We start from the raw sequence: 17,276 nt of genomic DNA on the forward strand, positions 1-17,276 counted from the left end.
ATAGTACTGGCCCAGGGAGTCTGTTGTCCTCTGGAGACCTAGATGGGGAGAGGGAAAGGTATGGTTTCTCTCTTGTCTTCTCCCTGGAAGTGGCTTGAACAACATTCTCTTAACCCAGATGACCCAAACTGAACCACCACAGCAGAGAAAGTTCTTGATTGAGTTGTCTCTGACTCACGTGTTGGCATTCCTCAGAGAATTGTATTAAAAATCAGTATAAACCGTCCCGTCTACATCGCTAATCAGATATTACTCTCTGGTGTTGGTTGAATGTAGTAGTTGTTAGTTGTTGCAGAATTCATTCATTGATTCTTTTGTCTTTGTGTTCACTAACAATCATTTATTTATTTTCACTGTGTGCTGGTTTCGGGGCTAAGTGCCGGATTCCAAAATGAGTTAAGGTTTAATCCTGGGCCTCCAGGAAGCGTGTGCTCAGCTCTCGTCCTGCCTTGCCCTCCGCAGCAATGGAGAGAGGGTGCCCGTACCTCTTCATCCTCACCAGTGCTTAGTGTTTCTTTTTTTTTTTTTTTTCTTTTATCCATTCTGGTGTGTGTGTAGTAGTATTGCTTCATGGTTTTAATTTATTGTTTCCTGATGACAAATGGAACGGAGCACCTTGTCATCTGTTTATTGGCCATTTGGATTTCATCTTTTGTGAAGTGTCTGTTCAATTCTGAATCTGCTTTTAATCCTTACCTGTTACGCAAGTAAAGCAAAACTGGTAGCTCTGTCGGAGTTGAGCCCAGATCCACAGTGAAGCCTGGGTTCTTCTGTAGGTGGCAGGGGCCCCCAGGCCTGGTCTCTTTCCTGCACCCCACCTCTTCTGCTTGCACCCCGAGTCTCACTCTTTGGCACAGTCCCTGCTGGCCTGCCTCCAGCTCAAGGCAGCTGCGTGGTCTCTTAGCAGGTTTTCAGTGCTTATGCCCTTTGGCCTAACAGTTCCATTTCTAGGAGCCTATCTCAGACAGGTGCTCAGAGGGCTAAGCCTGAGGGGGTGCTTCCATGTGCTGTTGTTTGAAGGGCAAGGGCTAGGAACCGGAACCATCAGTCAGAAGACTGGTGGACTGTGTGTGGTTGGCCTTTCAGCAGAACATTATTCACCCGTTAACTGTGCTCACATGGGAAAATGCCCACAGCATATCGCTCAGTTGAAAAAAGCAAGTCAGGGAAATATTTCAGCTCTACCATACGTGGAGTTATGAGGGATTTTCACTTTGTATATTATATATTTTTATAGTGCTTGGGTTTTTATAATGAGGTTGTTTTACTTTTGTTACTGAAAAAAGAAAAAAGGATATGCTTAATATTTCCATCAGCACCCACAGCAGCATCATAGCTATCAGTCGACTTCCTGAACCAGTGGGTAACATGAACAGATTTTCATGTCAAAAGAGCCTTTGGTGTTGCAGAACTAGAGAAATTATTTTCCCCGTTTTCCCTAACACGAATAGTTCTATATTAAGTAAGAAAGAGGATCTTTTAATATGGAAATTGTTGGAAAAAATGAAGCATCAGGTTACTTTGCGCTCTACTAGGCTGGGATTATTTTTAGCCTTTGCCATACTGAGTGTTGGCAGAGGCTTGGCGGTGTTATTCTGTAACAGTAACGGGTGCCGTGTACTGAGCATTTGCTGTGTATCGGGTCCTTTGCTAAATGCTTCACACGCAGGTTCACGCTTAACCCTCGCAACAACCACCCAGGCAGGTCGGTCCTGTGGTTACGCTTGCTCCACAGGCGAGGCACCTTCAGCTCAGAGAGGCCACGCGCAAGCGAGAACACCAACTGCCTGCTTCCAGAGCCCGCTGCCCGTGACCCACTCACTCTCACGCTGTCTTTGTCTTTACATTACAGTCTGTACAATTCTAGATAAGCAAACACACCTTTAAAAATCTGAAGTCCTTATGTTTAAATAGTTCTTCCTAATGTCCTCGTGTCACTTCTCCACTCTAGTTGTCCTTTTAACACACTTGGGAAATGGTGTGGATGAAGGAAGCGGAAGTGTGCAACCAGAGCTCGTGCGCGGATGAGCGGGAGTCCTTCCAGTGCCCAGCTCCGCGCCCTGCACGCCATCGGTACGAAGAATAAGCAGCCACCGTGTCTCCCAAGGAACTGCCTCAAAGTGTTATCCACCCTGACCCTGACTTTGTGGTCCCTTGTATGGTTGATATGTAGAGACTCCCCCATCCAAGGCAAAATTAAGCCCTGACAGAAAGCACTGCTAAGTTGGGATCCCAGCTGCTGCTACAGATGACGTCTGAAAGGCCAGTTGATGTGTACATTTGTCAGCACCAAGCAGAGATCGTTGTTAAGCCTGGCCAAGGGGCAAATTGAAAATTTAAGAATGAAATATTGAATACCTGGCAGACTACTTGGAAGAAACTGGTTTGGCTTTGGTGTGTTTTTGGTTTTGCTTCAGACCTGATTTTGTGAGCAGGCTACGTGCCTCTCCTCCAGCCCGTTCTCTCTCCCTCAGGGTAGAGAAGGACGTTCATCTGACAGCCTGTCTGCGGCCTGTGATGGTTGCCCAGGAGAGTGCTGCTCTTAGTAACATTGCGGCCATCTCTACAGAAATTGATTGTGAGGTCATGTAAGCTTTCCTCCTCTGGCAGAAATGACGATTGGTCATTGGGAGCTCCAGACCCTCCTTAGTATAAATGCCGTACTAAGTGGTGGTTGAGGGTTTTTTTTTAAGTTCTGTCCATGAGCTTTGAAGTTGTTCTGGCAGATTTGATAGAACGCAGTAAGATACACCAATTTAAAACATTTCCATGGGAAGGAGGACTTTTGTTTCCTTTGTTTAGGTATGACCCTATCGAAAAGAGTGCAAGTCTGGCAAGCCCAGGTGTTGGGAGAGCAGCTGGGACTCAGCCTTGCCCTTGGGGCTGCAGAGTGGCACAGACCCTTTGGAGAGTCATCTGGCAACATCCATGGAATGAGATGTGGTGTGTACTCTGTAGCCCAGCGGTTCTAGTCACAGAAGGCTCTTGCATGTGCTCCAGAAGGCAAGTATGAGAAGGTCCATTGCCGTGTGTTTATAAAAGCAAAAACGGGGCTTCCCTGGTGGCACAGTGGTTGAGAGTCCACCTGCCGATGCAGGGGACGCGGGTTCGTGCCCCGGTCCGGGAAGATCCCACATGCTGCAGAGTGGCTGGGCCCGTGAACCATGGCCGCTGAGCCTGCGTGTCCGGAGCCTGTGCTCCGCAACGGGAGAGGCCACAGCAGCGAGAGGCCCGCGTACCGCAAAAAAAAAAAAAAAAAAAAAAAAAAAAGCAAAAATGCTGAAAATGACCCAGTATTCACTGGCAGGGTGGGGTTAAGTAAAACTGCTATATGTGGAACTTCACAGCACTGAAAACAAAAGCACTTATACACACTTCACCTGGCCAAACGTCAGACCTACCACTAAGTGAAAAAGCAAGAACATAGGAATGTTTACAATGAAATACCATTTAAGTTAACTTCACAAGCCTATACGTTAAACTATACTTATAGATATAAACTATGACAAAATATAAAGGATGAGGGACTTCCCTGGTGGCACAGTGGTTAAGAATCCGCCTGCCAATGCAGGGGACACGGGTTCAAGCCCTGGTCCGGGAAGATCCCACATGCCGCGTAGCAACTAAGCCCATGCGCCACAACTACTGAGCCTGCACTCTAGAGCCCGTGAGCCACAACTGCTGAGCCCACATGCCACAACTACTGAGCCCGTGCTCTAGAGCCCGTGAGCCATAACTGCTGAACCCGTGTGCCACAACTACTGAGCCCGTGCTCTAGAGCCCGTGAGCCACAACTGCTGAGCCCGCGTGCCACAACTACTGAGCCCGCGCTCTAGAGCCCGTGAGCCATAACTGCTGAGCCCATGTGCCACAACTACTGGACCCACGCTCTAGAGCCCGTGAACCACAACTACCGAGCCTGCGCTCTAGAGCCCATGAGCCACGACTACTGAGCCTGTGCTCTACAGCCCATGAGCCACAACTACTGAGCCCACGTGCCACAACTTCTGAGCCCGTGTGCCACAACTACTGAGCCCATGTGCCACAACTACTGAGCCTGTGCTCTAGAGCCCGCGAGCCATAACTACTGAAGCCTGCATACCTAGAGCCCGTGAACCACAACTACTGAGCCTGTGCTCCAGAGCTCGCATGCCACAACTACCAAGCCTGTACCCTAGAGCCCGTGAACCATAACTACTGAGCCTGCGCTCTAGAGCCCGTGAGCCACAACTACTGAGCCCGCACTCTACAGCCCATGAGCCACAACTACTGAGCCCACGTGCCACAACTACCGAGCCTACGCTCTAGAGGCCGCACGGCACAACTACTGAGCCTGTGCTCTAGAGCCCGTGAACCACAACTACTGAGCCCGTGTGCCACAACTACCGAGCCTGTGCCCTAGAGCCCGTGAACCACAGCTACTGAGCCTGCGCTTTAGAGCCCGTGAGCCACAACTACTGAGCCTGCACTCTACAACCCATGAGCCACAACTACTGAGCCCACGTGCCACAACTACTGAGTCTGCGCTCTAGAGCCCGCATGCCACAACTACTGAGCCCGTGCTCTAGAGCTCAGGCACCACAACTACTGAGCCCGTGTGCCACAACTACTGAGCCTGTGCTCTAGAGCCCACGAGCCATAACTACTGAAGCCTGCGTGCCTAGAGCCCATGCTCCGCAACGAGAAGCCACTGCAATGAGAAGCCCGTGCACCGCAATGAAGAGTAGCCCCTGCTTGCTGTAACTAGAGGAAGCCCCTGCGCATCAATGAAGACCCAACACAACCATAAATCAATAAATTAAATAATAAAATTGTTTTTAAAATAAGGGATGGATAAGCACAAAAATCAAAACCACAGTTACCCATCGTCGGGAAGAAAAATATGATTATGACGGAGCATGTGGTGGCGGCAGTGAGATTGCTAATGTTCTGCTTCTAGAGCCGTGCTGTCCAGCACGGCAGCCACCAGTCTCGTGTGGCTGTTTAATTCCATTTCAATAAAAACTCAGTTTCTCGGTCACACTAGGCACATTTCAAGTGCTTAATAGCCTCCAGTGGCTGTCACGTTGGATAGTGCAGATACTCCATCATTGCTCACAGTTCTCTTTGATAGTCTGGGTTGGTGGATGCATGGATTTGATGAATTCTCTGTAAGTTGTACATGTGTATGTATGAAATCTTTCAAAATTTTGTTTTAATTTCAGTACTAGAAAATATCTAAACACATACATTTACAACTTCCCAAGTGAAAAGTCAGAGATGGTCATTAAAGTCACCTGAAACTCTGCAGTAGTGTGAGAGCATCTCTTCAGCATTGCCCTCTACCCAAGATGATTGATACACATGAGGAATGTGAGAAGAGGGGCAGGAAGTGTGTGTGTGTGTGGGGGGACTGTTGGCAAGATTACCCCAACGTAGCTGCCACCTTTGCTTCCTTCCACTTTGCTGTCACTGGTCATTATAGTGCTTTATCAGCACTGAAATGCATAGTTTGAGTGACCTTGCAAGTCTCCTGAAACCTGTGTTGAAATCTGTGTTGCTAAGCTGTTGTTTCAAGGAAAAAGTGACAAGCAGCCTCCAAGTCAAAATCTGCCCTAGTTAGTGCTGTCCTTAATTTCCAGGCTTGAGGAGGTTGGTTGTCATTACAAAGAACCTGCTTCCTCCACTTCATTTATCACATCTTGTGCTAGAGCCGGCTGCTTTGAGGCTGTTAAATACTACAAGGAGAGAGATTTATTGGTGGATATAACACTTTCTTTAACTGCTGATGTGGATTCCCAGCTGTGCCCCAAGACAGACCAGAGTCTCAGGCTGTGCTTGGCAAAGCAGAGGTTGAGAGGGTATGTTGTGAAATACTTCCTGGGCTCTGTTTGCTCTCAGGTGGAGGTGTCCTTACTTGACCCCTGGGTCATGATCAGGGGTTTGTGGGAGCCCCCATACCTTGTTGCCTACCCTAGCTCCACCCTGGTCATGATGGCAGAGATGTGAATCTGGCCAGTCCCTCAGCCCCCTACCTACCCATATAGCAACTCGGGGCAGCAGACCAGAGGAGGCGGAAGTTGGCTCGCCCAGCCCATGTCTCTGAACATTTTTGGCCACCAGAGAAACTATGCATCCTGCCTTTACTTCCCCATTTGTGTCTGCTTTTCTTGCCCTGCTTTCAGTCTTGCTTGCCCGGGTGGAAGTCACACCCTAACATCTGACTTGGGGAACCTGTCTGGTGAGGGGTGTGCTGAGACTTTCGGGATGCTGAGGCCGGCATCCGAAGGAGGAGGATGGGGGCAGCAATAAGGGCAATACGGAAGGAGGCACCAGAGAGGGACACAGATGAACTTCTGGTCAGGACTAAAGGAAGAGGAGAGGGGCATGTGTAAGGCCCTCGGTTTCTCGGGATCACGGGTCAGATGTTCAGTGCCGCAGAGTATCCTGATTCAGATCTGTAAGCAGCTGGGAAATAAGAATTCAAAGTTTGGTCAGACTTGCTACCCATCCAAATCATATAGTTAGGTTAATTAGCTCCCTGCATTGAGCAGGTACCGTGTGCCCAGCACATGGCTGAGTACCTCACCACGTTGTCCACAGGCAGCATCTCATTTAACCTACATCACATCAGCCGTTTCTAGAACAATGTTATCAGCCCCATTTTCCAGACAAAGAAACTTAAGACTTGGAGAGGTGCCGCTGAAGTCTGTTAACTCAAACAGACTGACTGCAAAGCTCACCCTCTTAACTACCACATGAATTAGTAGACTGGTCACATCATTTCGAAGTATAAAGAAGGAAGTATAAACTGTACATGGGGCCCACCCTGCTTGGGTGGGGAAGGTGAAGGGGTGAGCTAGAGCAACCACACCATCCCAGTTTACCTGCTTTGAATCCCAGGGGTGGTGCAGCGTTTGAGGACTGGTGCTGAGAGCCCCTCCGACCCTGCGTTGAGCCGTTCCAGGTGAGGAGAGAGGTGCATGAGCTTCCTGTGGATTTGTGTCCACACTGGGGCTCTAAGAAGGGCTTTCTGCAGTTCTGGCCAGCAGACAGACAGCTGTGAAGCTGTGCTTGGTTTGACTCCACTAGTGAACGAAGGTCAGGCCCTGGCTTTTTCTCTTTGGTCCAGAGTGCAGTGGGTTCCTAGATAATTGCAAAGGGCAGATCGTTTATCTGATCCTGCCTGCCACCTGGAAGGTCTTTGACAAAAGAATTGAACTTTGGCCCTATTAAGTCATATGCAACACTAGTAGACACACTGAGATGCCTATAATACAAGGTGCTGTGTCATTTATTTGGAAGGTTTTTTGTTTTTTGTTTTTTTAGTACTTAATTGCTGGGAAAATTGAAAGGGAGTGTATTTTTTATTTTAAAAATACAGATAGGGGACTTCCCTGGTGGTGCAGTAGTTAAGAATCTGCCTGCCAATGCAGGGAACATGGGTTTGAGCCCTGGTCTGGGAAGATCCACATGTCGCGGAGCAGCTAAGCCCGTGAGCCACAACTGCTGAGCTCACACTCCACAACTACTGAGCCCACGCACTGCAACTCCTGAAGCCCGCGTGCTGCAACTGCTGAAGCCCACACGCCTAGAGCCTGTGCTCCACAACAAGAGAAGCCACTGCAATGAGAAGCCCGCACACCACAACGAAGAGTAGGCCCTACTCACCACAACTAGAGAAAGCCTACGCGCAGCAACAAAGATGCAACACAGCCAAAAAAAAAAAAAAATACAGATACTTCTTTTTCCATTGCATAGGATCATGTTCTCCCTAATTTTCAACCAATTTCAAGTATTTCCTGTGAATTTCTGACATTACCTAAAGAAGCAGTCCTTTTTGTGGGGTTTTTTTTTTTTTTTTTTGGCTGCGTTGAGTCTTCATCGCTGTGCGTGGGCTTTCTCTAGTTGTGGTGAGTGGGGGCTACTCTTCGTTGTGGTGCCCAGGCTTCTCATTGCGGTGTCTTCTCTTGTTGTGGAACACGGGCTCTAGGTGCGCGGGCTTCAGTAGTTGTGGCACACAGGCTTCAGTAGTTGTGACTCGAGGGCTCTAGAGTGCAGGCTCAGTAGTTGTGGCGCACGGACTTAGTTGCTGTGCAGCATGTGGGATCTTCCCGGACCGGGGCTCGAACCTGTGTCCCCTGCAGTGGCAGGCGGATTCTTAACCACTGCACCACCAGGGAAGTCCTCGTGGGGTATTTTTTCATTGGTTGATTTGTTCATTTGTTGCATTAATGTTTCCTGAGCATCTTCTATGGGCCAGGTACCATGTTAGCACTGGAGATGCAGGCTTGAACAAGGCAGGTACAGCCTTCAGCGAGTTTGCATTCTTGTGAGGAGATAAACACATAAGTAAATAATTTAATAAGATGGTTTCAAACAGTGGAAAGTGCTGTGGTAAATGGCGGGTGGTAAATGAAGGAAGGCTGCTCATTGGGTTAGTTTTTTTTAACAGCTTCATAGAGACATAATTCACATAACATGACTTCTTTAAAGTGTAGAATTCAAGTTTTTTTTATAGTAATTCACTGGGTTGTATAATCGTCACCAGATTCTAATTTTAGAACACTTTTATCCCCCACCAAAAGAACCCTCTTACGCACTAGCAGCCCCTCTCTGTCCCTCTCCGCTCTCTTCAGTCTTAGGCAACCATTAATCTACTTTCTGTCTCTATAGATTTGCCTGTTCTGGACATCTCAGATATATGGAGTCATACACTGTGTGGTCTTTGTGACTGGCCTCTTTCACTTAGCATAATGTTTTCAAGATTCATCCACAGTGTAGCATATCAGTACTTCACTTAAGTGTAATTTTATGCCTAAGTATTTTATTCTTTTTGATAATTGTGAATGGAAGCTTTTTAGACATTCATTTTTTATATGTTCCTTGCTAATGTATAGAAATATTGATTTTTGTATATGATCTTGCATGTGATTTTGTATATCATCTTGTATCCTGTGAGCCCACTAAATTTGTTTATTAGTACTAGTAGTTTCTTAGTGGATTGCTTGGGATTTTTCATATATAAGATTATGTCATCTACAAATAGAGATAGTTTTATATCTTCCTTTCCAATCTGGATGGCTTTTATTGGAGTAAGAGAGTACAAAATTGAACGACAGTAGTAAGAACAGACACTCTCATCTTGTTCCTGATCTTGGCGAGAAACCACTTAGTCTTTCACTGTGTCCCCGAGGGTTTCAAACACCTTAGTTCTGTTTCAGTCTCCACTGCCAGCTCTGAGGCCTTACCCATGTCACTTGTTGCAGTTCCCTAAACCAGAAAACGAGAAGGTTGATTCAAAAGGGCCTTCCTTTCCAGTTCTTACATCAAGCACTTCTGTGATTCTACTTTGGTATTCTTTCATCTTAGCCGGTTCCCTTGGACATTGGTTAGATCATCAGACAAACTCTATAAGGACACTTGGAAATATTTGCACGTTTGTTTTCCAAACCCATTTTGGCTGCTTTCAGCCTAGACTAGATGGAAATTGCAAAGATTGAAACATGGAAGCAGAAATGTTTAATGGATCCATATTTCCTATCCTTTGTAACCCTGAACAGCTAGGGGGAAAGATTTGTTTGAGGGCGATGCTCATTTCCACAAAAGGTCAAAGAACCACAGCTTCTTCCCACTCTACCTCTAAAAATCCTTACCTTCTTTGTTTTCAGACTCTCAGCGTTCTCATCTCTCCTCCTTCACCATGAAGCTGATGGACAAATTCCACTCACCCAAAATCAAGAGAACGCCATCAAAGAAGGGAAAACCAGCTGAGGTGTCTGTGAAGATTCCAGAGAAGCCTGTGAACAAAGTAAGCTGACTCTCTAGGTGTTTCTCCTGGCCTTCACCTGCTTTGAGCAATGAGTTTGTGCTATTTTTTAAGTTTATACCCTGGGGATTGAACTTTCAGTACAGAACACCTGTTCCATAGCATTCCACGGTTCCAGGCGGAGCCTTCATTGTCCCTGTGAAATATGAACCTTTAGGATGGTGAGCGTTTCTCCTGTTAATCAGAGTCAAGCTTGGTTGGCTAGAACAGTTCTTTTCCAGCTGTGTCATCCTCTGGGCATTTAAAACAGCTCAGCTCATCATGTTCACACTCCAAGATGCTGCCTCTGTGCCCCAGAGAGGCCCACGTTGCCCACACATAATCTCTCTCTCTCTCTCTCTCTCTCTCTCTCTCTCTCTCTCTCACACACACACACACACGCACACACACGGAAATTCGTGATGTCCAGAACATCCATCATTCGGCTTTAGGGCCCATGCTCTGAAACTTGCTAAACCCTTGAAACCCAGCCAAAGATGTCCTCAAACACCAGTAACCTCAGCAGGGCCAGTCAAGCCAGATGTGTTGAAACAGCTGTTGGTTTTCATCAACCCCTCCCTTCAGCCTAAAACGGCCATTTCAAGCTCTGTAGGAATCCAGGTTTCCTCTCTTCCAGGAGGCAACAGACAGATTTCTACCAGAGGGCTACCCTATCCCCTTGGATCTGGAGCAGCAGGCAGTAGAATTTATGTCCACCAGTGCTGTGGCTTCCAGGTCTCAAAGGCAGAAGGTCAGTGTGACGTTAAGAACAATTGGGTTTGCCATGCCCTCTACTGCAGAATCCTGGCCCGTGGTTTTGGGGATGGAAAAAAAATCTATTGCAATATCATTGTGTTCATCTGGGTGGCAACTGTGGGCTTAATTGTTCAGGAAACAGTCCAAGGAGCCTTGGATAAATGTAAGAGTTTATCCAAGCCCCCATGGCCTTTGGAGAGAGCTCAGTACTTTATGGCGAAAGCTCCGGGATTTTTGGGATTGGTTTGGGTGTGCTGCTTGGGTCCAACGGGTTCGGGGGAAGCGGGTGAGTCTCATCTCTTAAGACCAGCTGTTCTTTCCTTGAGTTGCTAAGATGACCTGGATAGTTGAGAAAAGGAAGGGCATCTAAAGTGTAAGCTACTCCGTTAGCTGTCTCCCGAGACTCGTGAGTGTGATGCTGCTGTGCGGACCTGGCGCTCTCGGAGCCGGGGGCACCTTTTGTGCCGCTAACGTGTACCAAGCCTTCTTTTAGCCCCATGCTATGTGCTTTACACGCGCTCTCTCACTTAATTCTCATTATAACCCTGGGAGGTGGAAACTTACCTTGCAGAAAAGGAAGCTGGGACTGTGGAGATATTAAACGTTTGGGCAAAGTCACGCAAAGAGTGGTGATGCTGAGATTTGAACACAGGCCATCTGACATCAAGTCGAAACTCTGTCGATGCTACAGTTACTCTTTATGAAAGTCAATTTATTTTTTAATATCTAACAGATCTAATGTTAGCTCCCACATGTAACTGAACATAAAAACAAAATTAAACTCAGCGGTGTAAAATAAAGACAAGCCTCATAGATTAGTAGATTCTGAACCCTTCAGTGACTGTCCACAGTGTAGTTTGTAGAACTGTTATCACAGCTGTCACTTGAATGCCACTAGCAAACACTACCCTCTTATATAAACACTTAACTCTTCAATTTTGCAGTGCATCTACTTTTGTTTTTATGTTGACCAGCAGAATATCTTAAAAGTCTAGTTAAAAGTGGAGAAAATAAAGGTTTTAAGTCCAAAGTCTTTGTTGAATAATCGTTTATCCTGCCCCATCTGTTAAGAAAAGGAGGCTAGAGGAGAGCAAGAATGAAATATATGGTGTTTGCCAGATTGATCTAAATTCCAGATTGAAGGAGTAAGAAAGTGGGAGATTTGATCTGTACCACAGTTATTTCTTATTGCAATCTGTTTAGTAACCCCTTGGAACTGGGTTTTATATTAAACGCCAGGAAGAGTGTCACTTGTCATCTGACACTAGTCCAGGCAGCCCGGAGTAAAATGATTTACTAACCACTGTGTTTTGCTAGTGAACTCTGATAAGAAACTGTTTCAGCCGCTCACTTCTTGGAATTTTTCCCCCTTTCTTCATCACTCCAAGAGAGGAAGGTCATAGGGGAAATTTGATGCTCAAGTTCTCTTTCCTTAGTGGGGGTTCCTGCACACTCCAGGGGACATGTGGCCATGTCTGGAGACACTTTTGGTTGTCACAACTGGGAGATTGAAGCAGGTGCTACTGGCATCTGTTGGCTGGAGGCCAGGGGTGCTGGTAAACATCGTACAATACAGAGGACAGCAACCCCGCCTCCCCCCCACCCCAACAAAGGATTTTCTGTCCTAAAATGTCAGTGCCATGGCTGAGAAACTGTTATCTGGGAAGGAGCTATAGGTGTGATCTTCACCCAAGGAAGAGTGTTACCCTGGTTTCTGGTCATTGCCCTTTAAGAAGGGTTGAATGACTGTGCTCTGCCCCAGGCCACCTGCATGAGACCGAGTGAGTGTAAACCCATGGTGGAGGGCCACGGTCAGAACAGGAAGTGTTGGGGAATCTGCCGGGGGGTGTGAACTTGGCCGGCTCTGTCATTTGCCATCTTCCTTAATTATTGCTTACTAGCTGTCTTACGACTTAGTATTTCCATCTATATTCTCATTTTTCCCAAGTTATTACATGGGAAATTGCAACTCAGGTAGACAGAAATAGATCTGGATCCATCTACAACTTCCTGCAGGTCTCTCTTCGCCCGGGCCCCGTCCTGGGTGATTTCACGCACCGTCTTACTTACTCCTCACCTGGACCATGTGCACACGCTTTCACTCTTCCCAGTATACAGAGAGTGTGGGCTCTGGCCCAAGTTTTCTTAATCAAAATCTCTTTCTCCCTTAATTTTAGGAAGTGCTTCCATATGCATTCTCACCCAGCCCCCAACACGAACCTCTTTCGATCACCCAGGGCAGGCATTATTCTCCCCATTTTGCAGATGAGGAGCCTGAAGCCCAGCAGTGCCTTTGGATCGAGGCCCTTCCCCAGCACCGCTGGCCTCATGTAGTTTCCAGGTTTATTTGCACCAGTGGTGGCATCCAACCCCTGACGCAGGAGCGGGTGTGCAGGTGGATGCAGCTGCCCCTCTGAGGCCTCGGCCTCAGGTTCCCTGTTCCTGGGGGTGTTCGGTCTGGGTGTCTCATTGTAAACTCTTCCGACTGCTGGCTGTGTTTTGCGAGAAGCCATAGTTTAACAGCTGATGGGCTAGGGGAATGCACAGCGTTCAGAGGCCATTAATTCTGGGAGTGGAATTTTCTGTAGAGTTAATGGATGAAACCTGACTCTGCTAGGTTGTCGGCTCCTTTATTAGGAGCCCAGGGCAGCCCGGCTCTTCAGTGGCTCATTTGATCTCTCTGCAAATGACAGGAGAGTTCTCTTTTTTTCTGTGAAGTGCCTTGCCACTTTTGGACGGCTCCCATCTCCAGATTAGCCCCTTTCTCCCTAGCAAACCTCGTGACACATTTTCTTAAAATGTTTCCTGCTTCCTCCCCACGTTTTGTCACTGCTGGCTCCTTGCGCGTCCTGATGTGGTGAGGGCAGTGTCGTAGCCAGAGTCCTCTTGCTCAACTGGCCAAAGTGGTTTTAGTCACATTTGATGTCTGCAAGGCACCATGAGTTCCTTCATACTGAGGTTCCTCTCAGCCCCGTGTAGGCCGTGGCGAAGCAGAGCGCTCTGGGCCGCGAGGTGGAGAAGCAAGTGCCTGGCTCTTGGAAACAGGCAGTAAATAAACAAACGTGTCCGGTAGTGAGAAGAGAAAAACAAGTGACGGCAGAGAGGCCACAGTGATGGGGATGGGGAAGGCGTGTCTTTTGCCTCCCTTGGAGAAATGTATCATGGTGGTCTACAGGATACCTTTTGGGAAGTACCCCCATTGAGACAAATCAAATCGGGTTTTTGAAAGTTGTCTGACGAAAGGAGCTAATTACTTCTTGATTCCATTTTTATGTTTTTCCTTTGATATTCCCATGAAATCCACTATTGAAATTTTTTATTTAAAATGACATTCCTCATTATTTTAAAAGAGCTGGTGTTCAGAATCATAATCACTTTTGATTGTGTATCACTCTTTTATATATTTATGTAGTTTTAAATCTACTTTTTCTAGAAATTATCTTGTTCTTGGTGGTTTTTATTTGAATATTCTCTGGACCTCAAAGAGCCCACAGGTGGCAGTTTTCCTCATACGTACCACTCTTAATTTGCCCTGGACATGTAATCGATTCTACTTGAGTAGATTATCCATTTTTGGATTTATCCATTTTATAGATTATTCTTGATCTCCCTTTCCCTGCCAGCCAGCTGGGACCTGGGTTGTTGACATTAGGGTCAGTATAAGGAGAGGTTGGAGAAAGAAACCAAAGGGGGGGGTGTGTTTACCCACTGTCTGTGCATTCAGGGTATCCCACAGTCAAGGAGAAAAGATTTGGGTGTGGGAATGTGAGTGCTGGGAAGTACAGGACTCTGTGTTTTATTTTCCTCCTAGGCGGGCTTTCCTCAGGGGCAGAGGGACCCTGCGTGCTGTTAGCACACGCTGCAGGAGTAGTGATTGAATCACTGCCATCTGTCCAGCTTCTTCACCTTTTCACCCCAGCACATCCCGCCCCTTCTAACCCTAGGGTTTCCAGGTCCTCTGGGAGAGCCATATCATTTCGTTGAGAGGGGCTGCGTCTTTGGTCAAATGTGGGGATCTAGTGAGGAGTCCTGGGAGAGTGGGTTTTGAGCACTAATGCCTCTGACCGGTCTTACACAGCCCCTAGGACCTTGAGAGGCCTGGGGTTTCTTGATTTGATTTACTGGATAGATACACACGTTGGGACTTAACTGTTGGTTCTGTAAGCCTCCTGCAGCCATCAGCAAATTAGTCCTCACTACACTTACTGAGTGTAGTGGTGATACCTCAGTGTGGTGGAGGCGGAGACCCCAGGGCAAATCTGTCTCTGTCCGGGAAGGGAATTAGGAATATCTGAACAGCCTTTCTCCGTCGGCCTCTTCTTCTTCCTTCAAGTCTAGCCTCTGTGTCCTGACTGCAATTCTTAGAAAAACAATTTGGCTTGCTTTCTGCAGCAAGAAGCCTTTTCCATTGGTGTCAATCTCAAAGTAGTTTGCAGGAAATTTTATTTTATTTTATTTTAAAATTGCTCCCTTTAATCTCTCTCCTCCCTCCTTACGCTTAACATTTCCTTTCAGAACCTGAGCTGGCTGGAAGAGAAAGAGAAGGAGGTTGTCAGTGCCTTGCGCTACTTTAAGACCATTGTGGACAAAATGGCTATTGATAAGAAGGTACTGGAGATGCTTCCAGGGTCTGCCAGCAAGGTGCTGGAGGCCATCTTACCCCTGGTGCAGAGCGACCCTCGAATTCAACACAGGTGAGTTGCTCTGGGCTGTGTCAGCAGTGGAGGCCTAGTGGCACCTTGGTTTGGGGGCATTTCACACTCAGTGTTTCTAGGGCCAGTGAGGAGGGCCAGGAGGAAAAGGAGCCCTCCCACGCCCCGCCCCCACCCCTGCCCCATGGCTGTCACTTGGTATTCTTCCAAGGTTGAGGTCATCATTGTTACTCATGAGGCCTCAGCACTGAGGAAGGTCGCCACCGTTGCTGGGGATGTAGCCACAGTGTAAGTCTGTGGTTATTTTTTCGTACTAGCCGGCTCGTTGGCAATAATTGCATTGATTTGGACCCATTTTTCCCAGTACCCTATGTTAACCATAGTTTATTATGACATTAGATCCTGCCAATATCTAACCTATTGGAGACCTTGGCTGCTTAGATTATTAGGCCAAAAGAGGTAGAGAAGAATCCCATTAGAGCTTGGATTAGTGAAACATCCTCCCAAACAGCACCTGGATTCATTGGAAGCCAGGTATGGAAGCAGTAGTCAGCTTTTGTGAGGTAATGCTTTTATTGCTAGAGTTCCTTTTCCTCTGAAAGGTTAGTGAGCGGCTTGCCCCTATGTTTGTTGTTAAATACAGAAAGGAAAGCAGTATGAAATGTAATCTTCAGTGAGAGCCTATCAGGAGCTTCTTTTTGAGAGGCTGTCAGATGCCTGCTGGCTTTGTTTTTCTTCCCTGGTACCTGTTCAGGATAAACATCTCTCTGTTTCAGTTCCTCAAGATGGTTTAGTGCCCTTGTAGCCCCATGAGGCTAAGCTTTTGTGCACTGCTTTCAGAACTTGACAGTGAAGTGCATAGTTTTCTTCTTCTGGGAGATGAAACAGTATCTTTATTTCCAAGAAGCTCTCTGCCCCGGAGCTTCTACTGACCCCTGTAGATGGTGGTTTTTGGCTGGAAGCTCACTGAAGCCACTTGGCGGGGAAGGATAAGGCTTTCTCTGCTCTGTCTTCACTTTCCAGGCCAGGCTGCTGTCATGTATAAGAAGCCTCTGAGGAAGCGAGTCCCTTTGGTGCCTTGTTCTGTTGCTCCATATGGAGGACTCTCTGAGACCAAGCACCATGCTTTTCCAGTAGGTAGCCCAGTGCCCGGCTCGTAGACAGGCCCGGTGCTGTTCTCCTTTGAGGGAACATGCTTAAGAGTCTGCTGGGTTTCAGACGCACAGGTAGCTTTTATGAAATGCTCTCATACACGTCTTCTCACGGGATGGGCCTACCGTGGGAGAGTTAAGACCCGAAAAAATCAACTCCCCCACTGTGTGACAGTGCTGAATTGAGGGTACCGAGTGGAAGCTCTGTTTGACTCTGAAGGAGGGAGACTTACAAGAGAGTTGCACTTCCTGGGGGAGGATATGCTGCAGCTGGACCTGAAGGAAGGGCAGGATTTGGATGGGCAGTGGGGGCAGGAGAAGGAGAAGAGCAGAGGAACTGAGGCCGGCGGGCACAGTGTGCCCGGCAGGGACGAGACCAGCAGTCCTGTGAGCAGAGTGTGATCACACCAGGGCGCCGACGGGCGGCGCTGTGGGAAATGAGGGCGGATGCCCTCACGTGCCAGGCCTCTTTGGGAGAGTCCAGGACAGTCACCTTCACTGAGCCCTGTAACAGCGTTGACAGGGCGCTGCTGCTAGGACTGTTGCCTCCTGCAGTGTCGGCCACCAACTCTGCTTGGGAAGTTACTTTCTAGACGTGCAGGCTCTGGAAGAATTGACCGAGTAATAGGCCAATGGTCTGGGGCATTTTTTGTCTATGGGGAGGTTTTGTAATTACTTTATAGTTGACAAAAATGACTTACTGTCTATAACAGTTTCCTAGAGGGGAAAAGAGAAATGCCTGGGTGTGGCCATAAGGAATAACGATTTCTTTTTTTTTCTTTGTAATCCTTTGGCTAATGCCATTTAAGGGATTTTTTCCTCCTGAAATTCTTCCAAAGCCCGTTGATGATACTTTTATTGATCTCCCTGAGATGCTCTAAAATGCTCCTCAAATGTTGCTTTTAGCTGCCTTCCATCATCTCATCCTCC

The 17,276-nt window shown here is 47.4% G+C and overlaps 1 protein-coding gene across 11 annotated transcripts in view; it reads left to right on the forward strand.

Annotated features, from left to right (window-relative positions):
• The window catches only part of RAPGEF1 (Rap guanine nucleotide exchange factor 1), a gene marked incomplete at its 5' end in the record, with an annotated part of 150,665 nt that overhangs the window by 71,099 nt on the left and 62,290 nt on the right, over positions 1–17,276 (forward strand). For 8 of the 11 annotated variants that reach the window (XM_081238077.1, XM_081238069.1, XM_081238072.1 and 5 more), the window contains 3 exons: positions 9,651–9,790; positions 10,425–10,538; positions 15,059–15,237. In XM_081238077.1, coding sequence (XP_081094203.1) covers positions 9,651–9,790; positions 10,425–10,538; positions 15,059–15,237 — 433 coding nt within the window. The remainder of the gene's footprint in view (positions 1–9,650; positions 9,791–10,424; positions 10,539–15,058; positions 15,238–17,276) is intronic. The other 3 variants (XM_081238073.1, XM_081238076.1, XM_081238070.1) reach the window with 1 other exon arrangement.

Source organism: Mesoplodon bidens, assembly GCF_964165515.1.
Source record: "Mesoplodon bidens genome assembly, chromosome: 6".
NCBI classification, from domain to species: domain Eukaryota; kingdom Metazoa; phylum Chordata; class Mammalia; order Artiodactyla; family Ziphiidae; genus Mesoplodon; species Mesoplodon bidens.